The sequence below is a fragment of the Salvelinus namaycush genome, chromosome 18 (genome assembly GCF_016432855.1).
Source record: "Salvelinus namaycush isolate Seneca chromosome 18, SaNama_1.0, whole genome shotgun sequence".
In the NCBI taxonomy this organism is placed as follows: Eukaryota; Metazoa; Chordata; class Actinopteri; order Salmoniformes; family Salmonidae; genus Salvelinus; species Salvelinus namaycush.
This window is the reverse complement of record NC_052324.1, coordinates 37,904,721-37,923,861: the sequence shown is the minus strand read 5'-3', so window position 1 is coordinate 37,923,861 and position 19,141 is coordinate 37,904,721. Positions and strand designations below refer to the sequence as shown.

General features: G+C 43.0%; 2 protein-coding genes across 2 annotated transcripts in view; both read left to right on the top strand.

The window, feature by feature from the left end:
* The first annotated feature begins 2,195 nt into the window (after nt 1-2,195).
* Nucleotides 2,196-11,239, top strand: fam169aa (family with sequence similarity 169 member Aa). Its single transcript, XM_039012994.1, has 9 exons — nt 2,196-2,207; nt 2,373-2,472; nt 3,954-4,039; nt 4,314-4,485; nt 7,114-7,293; nt 7,444-7,566; nt 7,711-7,844; nt 11,100-11,134; nt 11,233-11,239. The coding sequence occupies exons 1-9, from the start codon at nt 2,196-2,198 to the stop codon at nt 11,237-11,239; spliced, it is 849 nt and encodes a 282-aa protein (XP_038868922.1).
* Nucleotides 11,239-19,141, top strand: part of LOC120063419 (titin-like) — a 23,541-nt gene continuing 15,638 nt past the window's right edge. Inside the window, exons 1-6 of the mRNA XM_039013787.1 lie at nt 11,239-11,326; nt 11,450-11,570; nt 11,684-12,768; nt 14,249-14,366; nt 14,462-17,667; nt 17,803-17,908. Of these exons, the coding sequence (XP_038869715.1) occupies nt 11,244-11,326; nt 11,450-11,570; nt 11,684-12,768; nt 14,249-14,366; nt 14,462-17,667; nt 17,803-17,908 (4,719 nt within the window). The 5' untranslated portion in view covers nt 11,239-11,243. The remainder of the gene's footprint in view (nt 11,327-11,449; nt 11,571-11,683; nt 12,769-14,248; nt 14,367-14,461; nt 17,668-17,802; nt 17,909-19,141) is intronic.

The following is a 19,141-nucleotide window of genomic DNA, read 5'->3' as shown; positions in this document are numbered from 1 at the left end:
CTCTGTCACACTCTACACAAATAGACCCTCACTCTGTCACACTCTACACAAATAGACCCTCACTCTGCCACACTCTACACAAATAAACCCTCACTCTGCCACACTCTACACAAATAGACCCTCACTCTGCCACACTACACAGGTAAATAAACCCTCACTCTGTCACACTCTACACAAATAGACCCTCACTCTGCTACACTCTACACAGGTAAATAAACCCTCACTCTGTCACACTCTACACAGGTAAATAAACCAGATGAAACAGATAAAATAACTGTGTAGAGTTTGACATGTGTTACAGTTAAAGCTAGCTAGCTAGCAATTCCATGGCCACAACAAAGTAATGTGCTGTGGGTGAGAAGCTTGGATCCAGTGCTGCACAACATCAAATCAAATGTATTTATAAAGCCCTTTTTACATCAGCCGATGTCACAAAGTTCTATACAGAAACCCAGCCTAAAACCCCAAACAGCAAGCAATGCAGATGTAGAAGCATGGTGGCTTGGAAAAACTCCCTAGAAAGGCAGGAACCTAGGAAGAAACCTAGAGAGGAACCAGGCTCTGAGGGGTGGCCAGTCCTCTTCTGGCTGTGCCGGGTGGAGATTATAACATGCATAGATAACGTGCATAGATGACCAGCAGGGTTAAATAATAATAATCACAGTGGTTGTAGAGGGTGCAACAGGTCAGCACCTCAGGAGTATATGTCAGTTGGCTTTTCTTAGCTGATCAGACAGCAGGTGCGGTAGAGAGAGAGAGAGAGAGAGTCGAAAACAACAGGTCTGGGACAGGTAGCACGTCCGGTGAATAGGTCAGGGTTCCATAGCCGCAGGCAGAACAGTTGAAACTGGAGCAGCAGCACGACCAGGTGGATTGGGGACAACAAGGAGTCATCAGGCCAGGTAGTCCTGAGGCGTGGTCCTAGGGCTCAGGTCCTCCTCAGAGAGAGAGACAGAGATAATTAGAGGGAGCATACTTAAATTCACATAGGACACTGGATAAGACAGGATAAATACTCCAGATAGAACTGACTGACACAAACTATTGCAGCATAAATACTGGAGGCTGAGACAGGAGGGGTTGGGGGACACTGTGGCCCCGTCCGACGATACCCCCGGACAGGGCCAACCAGGCAGGATATAACCCCACCCACTTTGCCAAGGCACAGCCCCCACACCACAACAGGGATATCTTCAAAACACCAACTTACTACCGAGACAAGGCCGAGGATAGCCCACAAAGATCTCCCCCACGGCACGAACCCAAGTGGGGCGCCAACCCGGACAGGAAGATCACGTCAGTGACTCAACCCACTTCAGTGATGCACCCCTCCTAGGGACGGCATGGAAGAGCACCAGTTAGCCAGTGACTCAGCCCCCGTAAATAGGGTCAGAGGCAGAGAACCCCAGTGCAGAGAGGAGAACCGGCCAGGCAGAGACAGCAATGGCGGTTCGTCACTCCAATGCCTTGCCGTTCACCTTCACACCCCTGGGCCAGACTACACTCAATCATAGGACCTACTGAAGAGATGAGTCTTCAATAAAGACTTAAAGTTCGAGACCGAGTCTGTGTCTCTCACATGGATTGGCAGACCATTCCATAAAAATGTAGCTCTATAGGAGAAAGCCCTGCCTCCAGCTGTTTACTTAGATATTCTAGGAACAATAAGGAGGCCTGCGTCTTGTGACCATAGCGTACGTGTATGTAAGTACGGCAGGACCAAATTGGAAAGATAGGTAGGAGCAAGCCCATGTAATGCTTTGTAGGTTAGCAGTAAAACCTTGAAATCAGCCCTAGCCTTAACAGGAAGCCAGTGTAAAGAGGCTAGCACTGGAGTAATATGATCACATTTTTGGTTCTAGTCAAGATTCTAGCAGCCGTGTTTAGCACTAACTGAAGTTTATTCAGTGCTTTTTTGTAGCCGGAAAGTGGAGCATTGCAGTAGTCTAATCTAGAAGTGACAAAAGCATGGATTAATATTTCTGCATCATTTTTGGACAGAAGGTTTCTGATTTTTGCAATGTCACGTAGATGGAAAAAAGCTGTCCTTGAAACAGTCTTGATATGTTCATCAAACGAGAGATCAGGGTCCAGAGTAATGCCGAGGTCCTTCACAGTTTTTTATTTGAGACGACTGTACAACCATCAAGGTTAATTGTCGGATCCAACAGAAGATCGCTTTGTTTCTTGGGACCATGTCCTCTGGGGTATGTTGTCTTGAAACCAGGGGAAACCAGCTGCAGACATTCAGGGACAGGAGTTGCTCTTTGGTCTGGCAAATATGATATAATTCATATAATTGAAATATTCTGTGACGTTGATACTATAAGCTAATGTTTGAACTTTGACCTTGTGCTCATGTCCTCTCCCAGGTGCCCATTGGTCTTTCCAATGTGGGTTTCGTTCCTCTATATGGAGACAACATGAGACAGAAAGTCCTCGCCCTATTCTCCCAACAGGACCAGTTTACAGGTGACTGAGTGACTCACACTGTTTTATGGGGAAAGTGTTGCTGGTGTTGACAAAATGGAGACGGCTCATGGTTAAACTGGGCTAGTTTAGTTTGAAACATGGTTTGTTCAAATCTTCTCTCCTAACAAATAATTGTGTAATGCCCCAATCTATGTTTTGTTTCTTCAGGAACAACATGACTTATATATTATATATATATATATATAGCCAGCTCCAAAATTATTGGCACCCTTGATATATAAGGAGGAGCAAAAATACTGAGCAAAATAGCCCCATAACATCAAAGATCCATCACCATATTTTACAGTAGGTACGGAGACATTTTATGCTTATCGCATCCTTTGTTCAACGTCAAACCCACCACTGGTGTGTGTGGCCAAATAGCTATATTTTCCTATCATCCAACAAAATGTAAACGCCTTGGGTGTTTGCTAAACGGCAATGGCAATTGGATCGGAACCATCGCTATGGTCAGATGACATGAAAATAGAGCTCTTTGGCAATGCACACCAGTGGTGGGTTTCACGTTGAAAGAAGGATGCATAGGCTGAAAAGAACCCCACTGCTTAATATGGTTTTGGATCTTTGCTGTTATGGGGCTATTTTGCTTCCACTGGTCCTGGGGCCTTCTATTAAGGTCAACAACATCATGAACTTTACTCAGTACCAGGACATTTTAGTCAAAAACCTGGTTGCCTCTGCCAGGAGGCTGTAACTTGGCAACTTGGCAGCAAGTGGGTCTTCCAGCAATACAATAACCCCAAACAACACATATCAAAATCCACAAATAAATGGTTCATTGACCACAAAATCAACATTTGGCCATCTCAGTGTCCGGACTTGAACCCCATTGAAAACCTGTGGTTTGAACTGAAGAGGACAGTCTATAAGCGCAGACGAAGGATATCAAAGATCTGGAAAGATTCTGTATGGAGGAATGATCTAAGATCCCTCCCAATGTGTTCTCCAATCTGATAAAACATTTTTTTAGAAAAAGGCTCCTTGCAAGGTGAGGTATTGAAAGGTATTGAAAACAGTGGTGCCAATGAACTTGTTTAACCAAATCTCTTTTTCTGAGCAATTGCTTTTTTTTGCATACAATATAGCTCAGAATTTTTATAATTTATTTTATACAGTCTTTTTTGCACATCTTTATCGAGGGTGCAAATAATTGTGGACCTGACTGTATTTACCAAATTGAATAGTTAAAAAAAATATATATAATAGTTTGTTATTTAACTAGTCAAGTCAGTTTTGAACAAATTCTTATTGAGTGGTAATGAAATATAAGGAACTGCCTTGTTCAGGGGCAGAACGACAGATTTTTACCTTGTCAGCTCAGGGATTTGATCTAGCAACCTTTCGGTTACTGGCCCAACGCTCTAACCACTAGGCTACCTACCGCCCCCAAATGTTTAAAAGGAGTTTATATATAGTTGATATGTTGTATTTATCTACTGTTTTTGTCTGTTTTCTCTTAGCGGTGGGGCTGTACCTGTTGGATCAATGGTGGTCACTGGAGAATATCTTAAAAACAGCAGACTCTGCCAAAGATGGAGCTGTGGCGGTATGATTAGTTGTCTCTACTTTGAAAACAAAATGACTGCTGCTTGTGGGAATTAGACCACCCGGTTATAGAGATATACAAAATAGCACGTGCATCAGTTTTCACTATTGTTGTAAAAGTTATTATACTATTATAACAAAGTTAAATAGTTTGAAAATAAGATGCAATCAGGATAGCTCAAAGATACAATTTTGTGGGTTTATTTGATTATGTCTTATTGGAGAATGTGACAGTATGAGTCAGTGAATGTGTTTTTCTGTGTGTTTGTCTTCAGGTGGAGACCATAGGGGAGCGGGTAGTTCTGTACGTTTTGAACCGTGTGGTGTACAGAGCCAAGGAGATTAGTTCAGGCGAACTACCTTTCCTCTGCCACGGAGAGAACGACTACGCCAAGATCCTTTGGAAAGATGGACAGGCTGTCGGCTTCTACTCAGTCAAACCTTCAGGTACCAAACAGCTTTTATTGTTGTGAGTAACTAACCATTATCCACCTCCACTAAGTGGCACCTTTTTGGGTGATGCATGGCACTCATCTTAGGCTAGAATCCTCATCACATATGAGATATTGCGTGGTAGCGCTGAGGTTATGTGCTTTAAGTGTTAGTTATGGTGCTGTTAAATAAACTATGGTTGACCATTAATAATGAATTATTCTGATACTGAAGATCATATGTGTGCATTGTATAACACAGATAATGCTTAACTCACATAGCCAATTTTCACTTCTCATAGATGTTTCTATTTATGTACTGTATGCAGGGATGTTGTGCAATTTGAGAATACATGGAGCTGGTAGAAATATTTCTGGAAAATGTATTCTGATCAATTCTAAATAAATTATATTTCATTACCACTCAATTTCAATCAAAACGATAGATGGCATACTAAATAGTGTAAATATCTAGGCTATAGCAGCCTATAGGTAGGTTTCTAAAACGTCTGTCTTAGAGATCACTTGCCCTACTCTCCGAGTGCTTAGCTTACAGAAACGTACCACACTCTATAGCGTATGCAGACAAACATGAACCTTATCATCACACCCACGAGATCTAGGATCCAAATTCACCGTGAGTCTGCCTTGACGTTCATAAAACTCCATGGACCCCCTCTTGTGCAGTGGAACCCAGAACAATATGTGACCCACACTGCATTCTGGGACAGGACTGCCCTTTAACCACCATCATTTAAAGGGCGCTGAAATCGCTTAAAATAACCCTCAACAAGATCTGCTGCCTACGTCTAATAGTCCTACTCATCACTTATTATTATTACAAATAGAAGGTGATCACTTCTTACAATGGTGCCCCTTTTAGTAAAGTTCAAAGCTGAATTAATATCTCGCAAGATCACATAATGATTCATTAGTTGGCCTATTTTCCATAACAGAACCACATATAATAATAGTAGGCTATAACATGTTACACCAAAAACATGTATTATTTGAAGCTGAATAGTATAAAAAATGTAATTCTCATGTGGCCAAAACTCAATAGCGTACAACACTAAGCAGGCCTATGTGGCCTGTGTTTTGATTGGAACTAAATAGGTCTACAAGAAAAGTGAATGATTTTCACCGGTAAAACGTGAAGAATTATCATTCACAATTGACAGTGATGACGGCCTATTTTGAAATGAGGTATGTCTAACTTGGTGTTTTGAGGGTATTAAAAATATAACATTTTCTGCTGGCAATCGGTGTGGGAATAGAAAGAGGTTGCAATGGGAGGATGCATTTTGTGCATAGACCTATTCTATAATCAATCAATCAATCAATCAATCAAGTTTATTTTATATAGCCCTTCGTACATCAGCTAATATCTCGAAGTGCTGTACAGAAACCCAGCCTAAAACCCCAAACAGCAAGCAATGCAGGGTGTAGAAGCACGGTGGCTAGGAAAAACTCCCTAGAAAGGCCAAAACCTAGGAAGAAACCTAGAGAGGAACCAGGCTATGAGGGGTGGCCAGTCCTCTTCTGGCTGTGCCGGGTGGAGATTATAACAGAACTATGCCAAGATGTTCAAAATGTTCATAAGTGACAAGCATGGTCAAATAATAATCATGAATAATTTTCAGTTGGCTTTTCATAGCCGATCATTAAGAGTTGAAAACAGCAGGTCTGGGACAGGTGGCGGTTCCATAACCGCAGGCGGAATAGCAGCAAGGCCAGGCGGACTGGGGACAGCAAGGAGTCATCATGCCCGGTAGTCCTGACGTATGGTCCTAGGGCTCAGGTCCTCCGAGAGAGAGAAAGAAAGAGAGAAGGAGAGAATTAGAGAGAGCCAAGATTTTCAAAATGTTCATAAATGACAAGCATGGTCAAATAATAATCAGGAATAAAAGTCAGTTGGCTTTTCATAGCCGATCATTAAGAGTTGAAAGCAGCAGGTCTGGGACAGGTAGGGGTTCCATAACCGCAGGCAGAGCAGTTGAAACTGGAACAGCAGCAAGGCCAGGTGGACTGGGGACAGCAAGGAGTCATCATGCCCGGTTTGCCGTGACGTATGGTCCTAGGGCTCAGGTTCTCAGAGAAAGAGAAAGAAAGAGAGAACGAGAGAATTAGAGAGAGCATACTTAAATTCACACAGGACACTGGATAAGACAGGAGAAGTACTCCAGGTATAACCAACTGACCCTAGCCCCCTGACACATAAACTACTGCAGCATAAATACTGGAGGCTGAGACAGGAGCGGTCAGGAGACACTGTGGCCCCATCCGAAGATACCCCCGGACAGGGCCAAACAGGAAGGATATAACCCCACCCACTTTGCCAAAGCACAGCCCCCGCACCACTAGAGGGATATCTTCAACCACCAACTTACAATCCTGAGACAAGGCCGAGTATAGCCCACAAAGATCTCCACCACAGCACAAACCAAGGGGGGGGGGGGGAATATAATGATATTCAATAGGTCACATCTGTCGGTACAAGCTTTGATTGAGAAATGACAATGATTTTTAACTAAAGGCCCCCTCACCTAAAAAAAAAGAACACTACACCACTGACTGTATGTATGCTGTCTATAATGTATGTCTGGCTATCTTGACATCTCATCTCCATTTGTTTTCCCTATAGGCAGCTTGTGCAGTTCCTTCTTAACCCAATGTTATCACATTCCTGTCATGGATTCCATATTCGTCAGGAAGTGTCACCGTGGCAACGGTCTGGGTCTTCAGATGCTGGAGAACTTTGTTGACAGTTTCAAAGAGGAATACCTTGGGTTGAGATACCCCCTTTCAAAAGCTATGTACAAAGGTAATCATCAACCTTTTTTACTAGTTGTACACACATAGAAATACAAGGGTGGTTGAAAGATCTCAAAACTTCCCAGATTTCCCTAACTTGCGGCCATCAGCCTACAGTACAAGTCCACTTTCCTAACAACTGCTCTGTATTGTTCTCCAGTGTGTGGGAAGTATCTGAGCCTGTACCCAGCCCACAGAGACCTACTGTGGGAAGTGGAGAGTGTTGGAGGACCCAGCCAGAGGACCAACATAGCCAACAAGATCCAGGCCATGGCCATGAGCAGTATGTTTATCACAGATTTAAAATGGAAGATGTGCACGTCCCCTAAGTGTCTTGATTTCTGTATTTAGGTGGCTAGATTGACTCCTCATTATATGCCTTAAACATAGACAATTCTCAATAAAACAATGGAATTTCTTCCCTCAGCCTCATCCAAGAACCTGTCTTTTACGGAGCACTCTGTAGTGAACCGTGACGTGGTTGAAAACGAGGTGGTTATGGAGGAAGTGACTTCACACTTACAGGAACAGGAAGCCATGGAGTACACCGTTGAAATTGTGGTATGTTTTATAAATCTAACAATAGATTTAAGGTAAATAAGTAGGGCTGGGGATGCACGGACCGGTTTGGGTTTTCACTTTAACTTCTATAATGTTATTTCAATGTTTAGTCTGTTAAATGTGATATGCAACTCCAGCGTGTGTAATATCAGTTTTTATAGTTTACTCCGTTTGCTACTTGAGTCGTCTTTCTCCGACTTCTCCTGCTGCATGCCACTTCCCACACCAAGCCCCGCCCCCTGTCACTCAAGGAGAGAACAGTTGCTCAACCATGGAGTCCCAAGCACCTCCTTGCAGTTCACTATGCAGTGCAGTCAGTCTGCATGGTCAGATAGATGCAATAAGATGTTGGTGACATGTGTTCAAGCACCTCCTTGCAGTGCAGTCAGTCTGCATGGCCAGATAGATGCAACAAAATGTTGGTGACATGTGTTCTATAATTACACTATTCATTTGTGTTTATTTACTGCTAGTTTGTCTTTTGTTATCAAGTTGTGTCTAAAATAAATATTGTTAGCCTCTAATGCTAACTGCTAATTAGCTGGCTAGCAAGCTTGCTAAATGTACTTAGAGTCAGAGCAAACACAGCTATCTAATACAGCCTTGTACCAACGCTGGTGTAGGCATAGATAAGCATTTTGTTTATACAACAGTGTCTTCTATGTCAAAGAGGAATAGGCAAAGCATGAAAATGTTAGCTAGCTACATGAGGTAAGAAAACATGTAATGCAACATCTAATTAGGGTCATGTGGAAACACAGACCAACAATTTGGTTCATACCATGTCAAGAATTCCTCCCTGGCTTATTCATTCGTTGTCATGTCAAACAACAATGTATTCAAGGTGCTCCCCACTATATTCAAACTCTAGAATTAGAATAATCGCTCTATTTCCAACAGTTCACAATTACCTAGGCCTATATGTTTGCCCATATCATGCAGCGCTGTGTGGCACAGTGTGGAAATGATAACAAAAGTGCATGAAATGCAGAAATTCATGAAAATGCTTTTTTTTTTTTTTTGAAGTTGGATTGAACAGTATAAAACAAAACAGAAAGGAGAAAACCAGATTGAAATCACATAATGATTCTGTTGCCACCCTAGGATCATGAACTGCTCACTACAGACCGGGATCAAACCCCGGTCTATAGTGACGCCTCAAGCACTGCAATGCAGTGCCTTTGCCCCAGAAGCATTGAACTGCAGGGTACTATCTCATCATATGAAGGAATGTGCCTACCTGATTTTGGGTAGACAGTGAACAGTGGGAGTTCGGGCCAATTTCATCATAAAACATTTCCTTGATGTTAAATACAGCCTGTGAGCAAATTTAAAATGTATATGTTGATGGTTTGGATTACGGGATGCCAAGGTCATGTTTTTCCAGATTCTGTTCCAGTTGAAGGGTTATTCAGATTCAATTAGATATGTGGACCATATTGTTTTAATGGCTAGCTCAGAATATGAGCAAATACAAAAGTTGTTTATATATTATAGCGATCAGTCCTTTCGGGAGCCCAGATAGTTTAAAAAAAAAATCCCATCTTTGGATGGTTTGGTAGTTGGGTTTCCAAAGAGACAGCATAGCTGACTTAAGTTGTAAATATAGAAAAAAGAAGTTGCCTGGTAATGTGTATGTATCTTTCAAATCTTGGAATGTTCTCAAATAGTTATTGTTCATGATATTGGTAAAGGACCATTGGTAAAGGACCATCCAAAAGTGTGACTGGAAATACAATTAAACGTTTGGTGGACGATAGTCCCCCTACAGTACATCTTTCCCTCTTTGTAAATTTGTTCATTTTATCCGGGATTGTTTACCTTGTCATATAGATTTTTAACCCACACTATGAATTTTATCCTAATAGCCAGATGGGGGAGCAATGGGAAGCATTGAACTACAGAAATTCAGTCGTGGCAATATATTCATTTTGACAATAGATATTCTGCCGGTTAAAGCAACTGGAATATTATTCCATCTACTGAGGTCGGATTCAATTGATTTGAAGAAAGAGATTAGGGCTGAGCGATATGGACATATCATATCACAATATTTTTCAAATTTTTGACAGTATGACAGTATTTTACTGTTGGAATCATGAAAATAGAATGATTGTTCTAATTCTATAGAAGCACATAGATTACATTGTTGTTTGACATTGAAAATGAAAAGAAAGAAAAGAAACTAGCATCTGTAAGGAATGACGCTGGAGAAGAGAAGCAGGTACAGGGAGTCAACATTTATTCGGAACAGACATGAAAACAGGACAGGAACAGCGTCAGAACCGGTTAAAACACAGACGTAAGACAATCGATGCAGCAGCGGGGAACAGAGTTGGGGAAGTGACAAATATAGGGGAGGTAATAAACAGGTGATTGAGTCCAGGTGAGTCCAATAATTCGCTGATGGGCATGACGAGGGAAGGCAGGTGTGCGTAATCATGGTGGCAGGAGTGCGTAATGCAGGGCAGCGAGCGCCAGGGGGGAAGAGCGTGAGCAGGCGTCGTTGCGTCCATCTGACCATGCAGAGTGAACGGCAAGAAGGTACTCGTGACTCCGTGGTCGAACAACTTCTCTCCCTTTTGAGTGACAGGAGGCAGGGCTTGGTGTGGTTTGTAGTGGCATGCAGCAGCAAGAGGGAGAGAGATGACACAAGTAGCAAATGGAGTAAAGTATAAAAGGGACATTATACGCACCATAGTTGTGTATCACATTTAACAAACCAAACATTCAACTACCGTTATAGAAGGTAAAGTAAAAACAACAGTTCCGTACCTCAACACTGGCATATAGTCAAATAGCATAGCACCCTGTACCAGTAGAGATATAGTCAAATATGGTCTGCGTATAATGAGATGAAGTGTATCTGTACATCGGTGTTATTTCCTTTGATTGAGGAATTGCCTGGGCCAGGGGATAATAAGAATAGCAAAGGTGAAATTGGATCGCCTTTTCTGGTGATTCTGAACGGAGCAGAGCAGATATTGCTTGTTATAACCATGGCTGAGGGATTGGCATATAGTATTTTAATCACCTCTTTTTTTTACAAGACAGTTTACCCACCTTTTGGGGAAAAATGCATTGAAAGTTATAGGGAGCATACATTTTTTACTGCGACCGGCGATCCGAGTTGACCCACATATATTTTTTGTACCACTACATCAATGTGTACAATGTAATTATGTTTTTCTTTCATAAAATTATACCTGATTCACTCTTAACACATGGTCTACAATCACATTTCTCTGTTCATAGGAGGAAGTTACACTGGTCAGGGTGACAAAAGGCAAGTATCGGTTGATTCATTTACTGGATCTTCACGATAACATACAAAATCTAACAATTAGACTTTTCTCTTCCTAACGCCAATTGTGGTGAATGTTTTCAGAGAATGAAGAAATGCCGGTTACAACCAGAGGAAGGAGCAGCGGCCTCAAACGCAAGAAGATGTTAGAGGAAAGCAAATCAGAGAAAGTCCTCAGGTAGCAGAGAATGTGAATATTGCTTTGTTTCAAATGTTGATGGAATACAGTAAAACACATGAACAGTTAAATAGATATTGCCTAAATGAAGGTAATTCACTTTGGCATGTCTGTGTTGTTTAGGATTGAGGATATTGAAGCAGAGGTGGAGACTCCCAAAGAGAAGCCAGTGGCAGAGCATCAGCAAGAGAATAAAGACGAAGTTGCTGCTGTTGCTGAATCCGACAAAGAGGAGTTAGCTGAGGTACAAATACGATTCATACGATTCGTAAACAATTAATCTTTGTTTTTCAAGTGTCCAGGAGTAAGGAGTCTTATTAAGTGACACACTCTCTTCAAATTTTTTTTTTTGGACAGGATGTCATTGACACAGCCACAGAGGACACAGCAGTAGAGCCTGAGCTTGGAGAGGAGATTGGAGAGACTGTTACAACACGGACACTTCAGATTCAGAAAGCCTCTGTGTTGCTGGTGGACCTGAAAGAAACCTTGCAACCACAAGTGGAGGTAGAAAATGTGGCCTCAGAGGTGGAGGAGATGGAGGCTCCAAAGGAGGTGGCAGAAACCGATGAAGAAACAGCCGAAAAAGAATCATCTAATGAGGAAAAGAAAAGAAGAGAGAGACCAAGATCCACTCGTCTCATAAAACCTTTTGAGGCTGAGGAGGAGACAGTGAAAGAAGAGCAGCCAGCAGTTGAGAAACCTGCTGAGGTAAAGGAGAAGATCTCACCACCTGAAAAGGAAGTGGTAGCTCCAGTGGTAGAAACAAGAGTCCTGAAGAGAGGAAGAAAAAGTGTACCAGCCACCCAGACTCCAAAACGCAAGTCCACAAGAAGAGTCAAACAACCTGTGGAAGAGGAGAAGGAGGAAGAGGTGGCTGAGGAAGAAGTAAAGGCAGCTGTAGTGGAAGCCAAAGTTCTGAGAAGAGGAAGGAGATCTGCCCCTCCTGCCTCTGCCACACCTGGATGCAAATCCACTCCAACTGTTGTTGAAGCGGAAGAGGCAGAAAAAACAGATGAAACGACAGAGGAGGAAGTAGACGACAAAGTCCAGGACAAAGCTGTTGAGGAAGAGAAGGCTGCAACAACAACAAGCCAAGAGGAAGAGGAAGTGGAAGCAGAAAGCATTGAGGAGGTTGTGGAAGTTCCTCCGGTTGTGGAAACTGGAGCTAAGAGGGGCAGGACAAAAACAGTCGCAGCAGCCACACCCAAACGAAAGTCCTTACGAAGCAAGTCCTTTGTGGATTATAAGGAACAAGATGCAGAGGAGGAGGAAACAGGAAATGAACCCACAGTGGAAGAAGGGGAGGATAATGTAGTGGCAGAAGAGGCGAGCATAGTAGAGGAGGAAGAACAAGAGGAATGGGCCACGGTGGCTGAGGTTGCTGTTGTTGAGGAGACGGAGAAGCAGCCTGAGGAACACAAATCAGAGAAAGTTATCAGGTAACAGAGAATGGGAATATTGCTTTGTTTCAAGTGTTTATGAAATACAGTAAAACATGAAAAGTTAAATGCAGTGGTTTCAGAAAGTATTCATACCTGCTGACTTGTTCTACATGTTCTTGTGTTACAGCCTAGATACAAAATTGATTAAATATATATTCTTTCTTACCCATCTACACATAATACCCCATAATGACAAAGTGAATACATGTTTTTAGACATTTTAGCACATTTATTGAAAATGAAATACAGAAATATCTAATTTATATAAGTATTTACACCCCTGAGTCAATACATGTTGGAATCACCTTTGGCAGTGATTACAGCTGTGAGTCTTTTTCTGGGTAAGTCTCTGAGAGCTTTGCATACCTGGATTCACAATATTTGCACATTGTGCTTTTAAAAATTCTTCAAGCTCTGTCAAATTGGTTATTGATCATTGCTAGACAACCATTTTCAATTCTTGCTATATATTTTCAAGCAGATTTAAGTCAAAAATGTAACTCGGCCACTCAAGAACATACACCTTTTTTCTTAGTAAGCAACTCCATTGTAGATTTTGCCTTGTGTTTTAGGTTATTGTCCTGCTGAATTAATCTCCCAGTATCTGGTGGAAAGTAGACTAAACCAGGTTTTCCTCTAGGATTTTGCCTGTGCTTAGCCCCATTCATTTTTTTTATCCTGAAAAACTCCCCAGTTCTTAACAATTATAACCATACCCATAACATGATTCAGCCACCACTTTGCTTGAAAATATGGAGAGTGGTAGTAATATGTTGTATTTGATTTGCCCCAAACATAACACTTTGTGTTGAGGACAAAAAGTGAATTGCTTTGCCACAATTTTTTAAGTATTACTTTAGTGCCTTGTTGCAAACAGAATATTTTTTATTCTGTACCTGCTTCCTTCTTTTCACTCTGTCAGTATCAGGAATCAAGGTAAGACCCAGATGCAGACCGTGTCGAAGTAACAATGTTTATTACAGCAACAGGGGCAAAGGAACAGGACGGCAGGCAGGCTCAGGGTCAGGTCAGGCAGCGGTCGGTAATCCAGAGGTGGGGCAAAGGTACAGGACGGTAGGCTCAGGGTCAGGGCAGGCGGGTACAGGGTCAGGACAGGCAATGGTCAAAAACCAGGAGGATGAGATAAGAGATCGGGGAAAAGCAAGAGCTCACACAAAAACGCTGGTTGGGTTGACAAACAAGACGAACTGGCAACAGACAAACAGAGAACACAGGTATGAATACACAGGGGATAATGGGGAAGATGAGCGACACATGGAGGGGGGTGGAGACAATCACAAAGACAGGTGAAACAGATCAGGGTGTGACAGTCAGTTAGGTTAGTGTTACCAAATTTAAATTGAGTCTGTAACACATCAACATGTTGGAAAAGTCAAGGGGTGTGAATACTTTCTGAAGGTACTGTAACTATTGCCTAAACTAAGGTCTTTCACTTTGGCATATCTGTATGGTTTAGGATTGAGGATATTGAAACCGAGGTGGAGACTCCCAAAGAGAAGCCAGTGGCAGAGCATCAGCAAGAGAATAAAGAAGTTGTTGCTGTTGCTGAATCTGACAAAAAGGAGTTAGCTGAGGTACAAATGTGATTCATACGATTCGTAAAACAAGTGTCCAGGAGTAAGGAGTCTTAAGTGACACACTATCTTTTTCTTTTTCCAATAATTGACAGGATGTTGTTCACACAGCCACAGAGGACACAGCAGTAGAGCCTGAGCTTAGAGAGGAGATTGCAGAGACTGTTACAACACAGACACTCAAGCTTCAGAAGGCCATTGTGGTACTAGTGGACCTGAAGAAAACCTTGCAACCACAAGTGGAGGTAGAAAATGTGGCATCAGAGATAGAGGTGGAAGAAGAGGCTCCAAAGGAGGTGTCAGGAACCGATGAAGAAGAAAAAGAAACAGCCAAAGAACCCTCTAAGGAGGAAAAGAAAAGAAGAGGACGACCAAGATCCACTCATCTCAGAACACCTGTTGAGGCTGAGGAGGAGACAGTGAACGAGGAGCAGCCAGCAGTTGAGAAACCTGCTGAGGGAAAGGAGAAGATCTCACCACCTGAAGAGGAAGAGGCAGGTCCAGTGGTAGAAACAAGAGTCCTGAGGAGAGGAAGAAAAAGTATTCCAGCTACCCCGACTCCAAAACGCAAGTACACACGAAGAGGCAAACAACCCAAAGAAGAGAAGGAAGGGGAGGAAGAGCCAGCTGAGGAAGATGAAGATGCACCGGTAGTGGAAACCATAGTTCTGAAGAGAGATGGGGGCAGATTTTCTGCTCTTGCTCCTGCCAATCCCAGACGCAAATCCACACAAGCCTGCAAAGAACCTGAGGAAGAGGAGGAGAAGGAAGGGGAGTTGGCTAAACCTGTTCAGGAAGCTTTGGAAGAAAATGTAGAGAAAGAGAAAGCAGTGGATGAAGCAGCAGCTGCAACATTGGAGAGTGTGGGGAAGGAAAAGGGGGCAGAGGAAGCAAGAACTGAGGAAGAGGAAAAGGTGGAGGAAGAGAAGGAAGCGGAAACTGAAGCTGCAGCTGAAACTGTACCAGTGGAAGAGGAGAGTGTTGCAGAAGAAAAGGTGGTGGAGGGAGAAACAATTCAGGAGGAGGAAAAGGTAGAGGAAGAAAAGGAGATTGCAGAAACTATTACAACACAGACACTCAAGCTTCAGAAAGCCACTGCAGTGCTGGTGGACTTGAAAAAAACTGTGGCCTCAGAGATGGAGGAGGAGGCTCCAAACGAGGTGTCAGGAACCGATGAAGACGAAGAAGAGATCAAAGAAGAAACAGCCAAAGAACCCTCTAAGGAGGAAAAGAAAAGAAGAGGGCGACCAAGATCCACTCATCTCAGAACACCTGTTGAGGCTGAGGAGGAGACAGTGAACGAGGAGCAGCCAGCAGTTGAGAAACCTGCTGAGGGAAAGGAGAAGATCTCACCACCTGAAGAGGAAGAGGCAGGTCCAGTGGTAGAAACAAGAGTCCTGAGGAGAGGAAGAAAAAGTATTCCAGCTACCCCGACTCCAAAACGCAAGTACACACGAAGAGGCAAACAACCCAAAGAAGAGAAGGAAGGGGAGGAAGAGCCAGCTGAGGAAGATGAAGATGCACCGGTAGTGGAAACCATAGTTCTGAAGAGAGATGGGGGCAGATTTTCTGCTCTTGCTCCTGCCAATCCCAGACGCAAATCCACACAAGCCTGCAAAGAACCTGAGGAAGAGGAGGAGAAGGAAGGGGAGTTGGCTAAACCTGTTCAGGAAGCTTTGGAAGAAAATGTAGAGAAAGAGAAAGCAGTGGATGAAGCAGCAGCTGCAACATTGGAGAGTGTGGGGAAGGAAAAGGGGGCAGAGGAAGCAAGAACTGAGGAAGAGGAAAAGGTGGAGGAAGAGAAGGAAGCGGAAACTGAAGCTGCAGCTGAAACTGTACCAGTGGAAGAGGAGAGTGTTGCAGAAGAAAAGGTGGTGGAGGGAGAAACAATTCAGGAGGAGGAAAAGGTAGAGGAAGAAAAGGAGATTGCAGAAACTATTACAACACAGACACTCAAGCTTCAGAAAGCCACTGCAGTGCTGGTGGACTTGAAAAAAACTGTGGCCTCAGAGATGGAGGAGGAGGCTCCAAACGAGGTGTCAGGAACCGATGAAGACGAAGAAGAGATCAAAGAAGAAACAGCCAAAGAACCCTCTAAGGAGGAAAAGAAAAGAAGAGGACGACCAAGATCCACTCATCTCAGAACACCTGTTGAGGCTGAGGAGGAGACAGTGAACGAGGAGCAGCCAGCAGTTGAGAAACCTGCTGAGGGAAAGGAGAAGATCTCACCACCTGAAGAGGAAGAGGCAGGTCCAGTGGTAGAAACAAGAGTCCTGAGGAGAGGAAGAAAAAGTATTCCAGCTACCCCGACTCCAAAACGCAAGTACACACGAAGAGGCAAACAACCCAAAGAAGAGAAGGAAGGGGAGGAAGACCCAGCTGAGGAAGATGAAGATGCACCGGTAGTGAAAACCATAGTTCTGAAGAGAGATAGGGGCAGATTTTCTGCTCTTGCTCCTGCCAATCCCAGACGCAAATCCACACAAGCCTGCAAAGAACCTGAGGAAGAGGAGGAGAAGGAAGGGGAGTTGGCTAAACCTGTTCAGGAAGCTTCAGCAGCCAAAGAACCCTCTAAGGAGGAAAAGAAAAGAAGAGGACGACCAAGATCCACTCATCTCAGAACACCTGTTGAGGCTGAGGAGGAGACAGTGAACGAGGAGCAGCCAGCAGTTGAGAAATCTGCTGAGGAAAAGGAGAAGATCTCACCACCTGAAGAGGAAGAGGCAGGTGGGGAAGAAGAAGCACTGGCACCAGTAGTGGAAGCCAAAGTTCTGAGGAGCGAAAGGACATCTGCCTCTCCTCCTGCCCCTGCTACACCTAGACGCAAATCCACACCAACTGTTGTTGAAGCGGAAGAGGCAGAAAAACCAGATGAAACGACAGAGGAGGAAGTAGATGACAAAGCCCAGGAAAAAGCTGTTGAGGAAGAGAAAGCCACAACAACAAACCAGGAGGAAGAGGAAGTGGAAGCAGAAAGCATTGAGGAGGTTGTGAAAGTTCCTCCAGTTGAGGAAACTAGAGCTAAGAGGAGCAGGACAAAAACAGTCGCAGCAGCCACACCCAAACGAAAGTCCTTACGAAGCAAGTCCTTTGTGGATTATAAGGAACAAGATGCAGAGGAGGAGGAAACAGGAAATGAACCCACAGTGGAAGAAGGGGAGGATAATGTAGAGGCAGAAGAGGCGAGTGTAGTAGAGGAGGAGGAAAAAGAAAAAGAGGAAGGCTTCCCGGTGACTGAGGTTGCTTTTGTCGAGGAGTCAGAGAAGCAGCCTGAGGAACACAAATCAGAGAAAGTCATCAGGTAACAGAGAATGGGAATATTGCTTTTTTTGTGTTCATAGCTATTTCAGTTAAATAGCTATTGTCTAATTTAAGGTAATTCACTTTGGCATGTCTGTATGGTTTAGGATTGAGGATATATTTCTGTGTGGTATAGGATCGAGGTGGAGACTCCCAAAGAGAAGCCAATGGCAGAGCATCAGCAAGAGAATAAAGAAGGAGATGCTGCTGTTGCTGAATCCGACAAAGAGGAGTTAGCTGAGGTATGTATACTATGGGTGTGAACGTTTAAACGTTCAAACGTTTCAACGAAATTGGGATCCTTACTGAACTTCTTAGGGCTGCAATCGCGTTAACGGGATCGATATGACAACAGCCAGTGAAAGTGCAGGGCGCCAAATTCAAACAACAGAAATCTCATAATTAAAATTCCTCAAACATACAACTATTTAATACCATTTTAAAGGTAATCTTGTTGTTAATCCCACCACAGTGTCCGATTTCAAAAAGGCTTTACAGCGAAAGCACCACAAACGATTATGTTAGGTCACCGCCAAATCACAGAAAAACACAGCCATTTTTCCAGCCAAAGAGAGGAGTCACAAAAAGCAGAAATAGAGATAAAATGAATCACTAACCTTTGATGATCTTCATCAGATGACACTCATAGGACTTCATGTTACACAATACATGTATGTTTTGTTCGGTAAAGTTCATATTTATATAAAAAAATCTGAGTTTACATTGACGCGTTATGTTCAGTAGTTCCAAAAACATCCGGTGATTTTGCAGAGAGCCACATCAATTTCCAGAAATACTCATAATAAACGTTAATCAAAGATCAAGTGTTATACATGGAATTTTAGATCCACTTCTCCTTAATACAACCTCTGTGTCAGATTTCAAAAAAGCTTTACGGAAAAAGCAAAAACCATGCAATAATCTGAGGTCGGCGCTCAGAGCCCAATCAAGCCATACAGGTACCCGCCATATTGTGCAGTCAACAGAAGTCAGAAATAACATTATAAATATTCACTTACCTTTGATGATCTTCATCATAATGCACTCCCAGGAATCCCAGTTCCACAATAAATGTTTGATTTGTTCGGTAATGTCCATCATATATGTCCAAATAGCTACTTTTGTTAGTGCGTCTGGTAAACAAATCCAAAGTCACGAAGCGCGTTCACTAAAAGCAGACAAAATGTCAAAAAGTTCCGTAACAGTCAGTAGAAACATATCAAACGATGTATTGAATAAATCTTCAATAATGTTCCAACCGGAGAATTCTTTTGTCTTCAGAAATGCGATAGAACAGAGCTCGCTCTCACATGAACGCGCATGGTCAGCGCATGTTCAGCTCATGATAGACCTTACTCAATCCCCTCTCCTTCGGCCCCACTTTACAGTAGAAGCATCAGACAAGGTTCTAAAGACTGTTGACATCTAGTGGAAGATGGGAAGTGCAAAATGACCCATATCCCGCTGTGTATTCG